Raw genomic sequence first — 4,356 nt, forward strand, 5'->3', positions numbered from 1 at the left:
CCATCTATATCATGAAAATTCTTCATTAATATAATTGTGTTATTCCTATCATTTTTTAATAAATCTCTTAAAACACTAATGTAGTGCAAATCTTAAATTAAAAAATATTTATCTTACTAAATAGATTTATAGTATTAAAAGTGAAACAATAAAAAATATAACTAAATAAAAATGAAAATGTTTTATATGTTAAATCTTTTTTTAAAAGGATACAGTACCATAAGAGTTCAAAATCAAGAAAGCTATTCCTAGTATTAAATCACACGTGTTATTCAATAATTTTGTCATTTTCTGTTTAAAAATTTTGATTGATTAAATATTTTGTTGTCATTTTAATAAGTTTTCGCTTAATAATTTTTTTAAAGGGCACAGTAGCTTAAGAGCAACAAAAAATATTTCAATTTTTTGATTGATTAAATCAGAAAGTTCAACCAAAAACTCAAAAGAAATAAAATTGAAAAAATGAAAGAAAAAAAATATGCGGGGCGGGGGCAGGGGCGGGTGGATGCGGGTGTGAGTGTTGGGCGGGTACAAATGTTATGCGGTATGGGACGGGGCGGGTTTAATTCTTATGCGGGTTTGCCCCGCAATCGCACCGCACCGTTTGACACCTCTAAGTACGACGCCGTCTAAAAATCTGAAAAGAGATGCTTGTTTTTTCCTCCGCATTCTCCTCTGTCCACTCAGATTATTCCAGTCTTTCCAAAAGAAATACAGTACTATAAAAACGAGCTCCTTTTTCTGATTAATGCTCCTAAACCCTACCCAAAAACATAAAAAACAAAAAATCTAAAACCCCAAACACACAAAAAACACACAAAAAGGTGCAAGCATAGGGCTGAGATTGAGACCTCAAGTTCACCTTCTTGGTCGGAACATGGCGTCATCTCCGGTAACAATGATGAAGATGAAGGTAAACGACTGCTCTCCGCCGTCAACCACCGCAGCTCGGCTCCTACCGCTTTTTCGGCGCCACCAAATTCACTTCCGTTCCTCTGTGGGTCCCCTTCAGAACCCATGTTTTCCCAGAACCATCATCACTCATGCCAGTCGCTCATCTTTTTCCTCTTCCTCCGTCATCACTGGTAAATTCTGTTAAATGTATCGCACCGTCAGTTCATTTAATTTTCATATTATGAATCAAAGTTAAAAGTACTATAAATCACATTTTCTTATAGATTAGAAGTTAAGAAAGAATTGGCAATTTTTGCTTTAGGTTGAACGAATAAAAAGCTTAGGCTAGAAAATGATCTTTTATAGGATTCAAAGGTTTAATGGGATTTTTTATCGTGTAGATATACAAAGTTCAGACATTTATTTAATTAACCGCCTCAAAAAACTGTCGAATTTGTTCAGAAAGATATATCTCTTAAACTTAGTTTCTCAATTTAGCATTTTCAGCTTTCACTGCAAGACTTTATTTTGGCCAACGAATATATAATTTTAATAATTGGTATGTGAAGAGTTATGACTTCATTGAGCTTCTTAGTTGTAGGTAAGTTAGTTGAGAATTTTGTGTGTTCAGAGTGTTGGTGTTTGGCTTTGGTGGATTCATTCTGCCTATTGTTTTTAATTTTTTTTTCATTGTTATCGTTACTGTGCAGCCTCAATGACTACTGAGGCATCAGCAAAAGTTATTGATGGGAAAAAAATTGCAAAAGATGTTAGAGATGAAATAGCTGCTGAAATATCTTTGATGAAAGATTCGATTAGTGTAGTTCCTGGCCTGGCAGTTATTCTTGTTGGGGACAGGAAGGATTCTGCAACTTATGTCCGCAACAAGAAAAAAGCTTGTGAAGCTGTTGGGATCAAATCGTATGAAGTGTGTTTGCGTGAAGACTCAACTGAAGAAGAAGTTCTCAAGTATATCTCAGGCTTCAATGATGATCCTATGGTTCATGGAATTCTTGTTCAGCTACCGTTACCTTCTGTATGCTACCAAATTTTATTGTCTTTCATTGCTGAATTTTCTTAGAGTTAAAAATGTTAGACGTGTGACTTGATAAATGTCCAAAATGGATTTTAGATGAGTTATGATATGTCTAAATTGTTAACTATTGGATTTTTAGAGAAAGAAACCCTAAGCTTGCCTCTAGTCAAGATGTCAGATAGTACCTCATGACATTATTTGTGGTTCCCAATCAGTTTTTTTTTTAGTTTTGAAGTTTCCCAAAGCTAGTCTGCCAACGGATTTTATTTCATTTAGAAGCGGTAATTGGTAATGAACATATAATTGCTTGAATTGAAGTTTGATCTAACTTTGACTGACTAGTTTATTTATTTTCTAAATGGTTTCTGAGTATTATTTTTAATGTAACTCGTCGATACATTCTCTGTACACTTGAGTAATAGTGTATCTAGCATGCTAATGCTTCTACTTAGCTTATTCCTGACAATTTAATAATATTATCCTTTTTTTGTGTACTCGTGACATGCAGCATACCATGTTGATATATAAGGTTCAATAGAATTATAAGTCTTTGACCAGTGTAACTTGTTCGTTTGCTGCATGGGTGTGTTTGATCAGATGTCTATCATATTGCTGTATGACAGGGAAAAAAAATACTCTGCTGGACTAGCTCTTTGCTGTTAGAGATGAGTTAATTGATAAAAAATAAAGCTATTATACTTCTGATAGCTATTAATGTCTTTTTAGACCATTGTCTAATTGCTGAATAATACGTCTTCATCAACTGTGGATCAGCATATGAATGAACAGAACATCTTAAATGCTGTTCGCATTGAGAAGGATGTGGACGGATTCCACCCACTAAATATTGGCCGGCTGGCGATGCGTGGTAGAGAACCGTTATTTGTCCCCTGTACACCTAAAGGATGCATTGAGCTGCTACATCGGTACAATGTGGAAATCAAGGGTAAAAGAGCTGTTGTTGTTGGCAGGAGTAATATCGTCGGAATGCCTGCCGCTCTGCTTCTGCAGGTAATATTCTGGTGAAAAATGATATTACAAAGAGCTTCTTTCTAATAGCATTTGTGTTGAAGTCTTATAATATATGTGTAATTTAATTATGTCGTTCTCAATGCTCTTTCTATGTTTACCCTAGAGGGAAGATGCCACTGTCAGCATTGTCCATTCCAGAACCAAGAAACCTGAGGAGATCACGAGACAAGCAGATATCATAATCTCAGCTGTAGGGCAACCAAACATGGTTAGAGGTAGCTGGATCAAGCCTGGAGCAGTCATTATTGATGTCGGGATCAATCCTGTTGAGGTGTGAAATCTACGAACTGTCTCCTTATTCTCATCCTTGTCATTATGCAGTATACTTGTGTCTGATATTGCCTCGGCCTCCCTTCACGATCCTCTTTAAATAGATATACTTTATGCACAAGCATTTGCTAGTTTGTAAGACCAGTTATAGAATGTTCCAACCATTTGATGGTGGATAGTTCTCGTCACCCATATATTTGTTAAAAAAAATTCAAAACGGAAAAAGGAAAGAGATCACAGCTGTAGTGGAATGCATGTTTACCTTCTTATTGCCCCTAGACGACAGCTAATTTTTATGCTGTCTAACAGGATGCTACAAATCCTCGCGGCTATCGGCTAGTTGGAGATGTTTGTTTTGAAGAGGCCAGCAAAGTAGCTTCAGCTATCACTCCTGTTCCTGGGGGAGTTGGACCCATGACTATAGCAATGCTTCTCTCTAATACTCTGTTATCTGCAAAGCGAACTTACAACTACTGAGATTTTAAAATGTATTACGCTAGCGTGGTGGTGCATATCGTTGAGCTTCAAGTGCCTTCAACTGTCTTCCCCAACTAATCTGGATTTTTACTGGATAATAGGCCCCTTAAGGGGGCTTCCAACTAAGGTTTTTTATTCTCAAGACTTGAACTCGAAAACTCTGGTTAGTGGTCTACATATCATAATTATTCCACCACATGGTGGTGGTGGTTCTCTACTTTTTCTCCTTCCTCAAAGTTTAACATGTATTTTCTCTCTAATATGTTATCCCATTTAGACGTGGCACAACTCAAGTATAAAATTTGAAAATATATTCGACATAAAATAAGGAGTAGTGGAGATACGTGACCTTTTACTTTTTGATGTAAATCGTAGTGGAAAAGGTTACACCGAGAACTACATAGGCTGGTCTTGTTAGACTCCCCCCCACCCCTCCTTTTTGTTATTTTGTATTATACTAAAGAAAATGTACTCAGTTTAGGTTGAAAAAGTAATAATGGTTTTGTCAAAATATGACAATATTCTGGATAAAGGCAGTCGATTATCTGTCAATTTTTCATCACTAAGAAACTATATATGCTTGTTTACCATGCTTGTTTACCCGAAAGAACGGATATAGTTGAATTTATACGTAGTTCTAAGGATAC

At 36.0% G+C, this 4,356-nt stretch overlaps 1 protein-coding gene across 1 annotated transcript; it reads left to right on the forward strand.

The window, feature by feature from the left end:
* Positions 1–662: 662 nt before the first annotated feature.
* LOC107810393 (bifunctional protein FolD 4, chloroplastic-like) lies at positions 663–3,926 on the forward strand. The gene is made up of 5 exons (XM_016635169.1): positions 663–1,085; positions 1,605–1,930; positions 2,705–2,941; positions 3,066–3,233; positions 3,542–3,926. The coding sequence occupies exons 1-5, from the start codon at positions 878–880 to the stop codon at positions 3,707–3,709; spliced, it is 1,107 nt and encodes a 368-aa protein (XP_016490655.1). The 5' UTR covers positions 663–877; the 3' UTR covers positions 3,710–3,926.
* Positions 3,927–4,356: the final 430 nt, after the last annotated feature.

This window comes from Nicotiana tabacum, chromosome 19 (assembly GCF_000715075.1).
Source record: "Nicotiana tabacum cultivar K326 chromosome 19, ASM71507v2, whole genome shotgun sequence".
In the NCBI taxonomy this organism is placed as follows: Eukaryota; Viridiplantae; Streptophyta; class Magnoliopsida; order Solanales; family Solanaceae; genus Nicotiana; species Nicotiana tabacum.

Excerpts from the sequence above, each read along its gene's own strand:
- LOC107810393 (XM_016635169.1), top strand. The coding sequence starts at position 878 with ATGGCGTCATCTCCGGTAACAATGATGAAGATGAAGGTAAACGACTGC. Across the intron at positions 2,942-3,065 it reads CTGCCGCTCTGCTTCTGCAG|AGGGAAGATGCCACTGTCAG; the intron begins GTAATATTCTGG and ends TGTTTACCCTAG. Across the intron at positions 3,234-3,541 it reads TCGGGATCAATCCTGTTGAG|GATGCTACAAATCCTCGCGG; the intron begins GTGTGAAATCTA and ends GCTGTCTAACAG.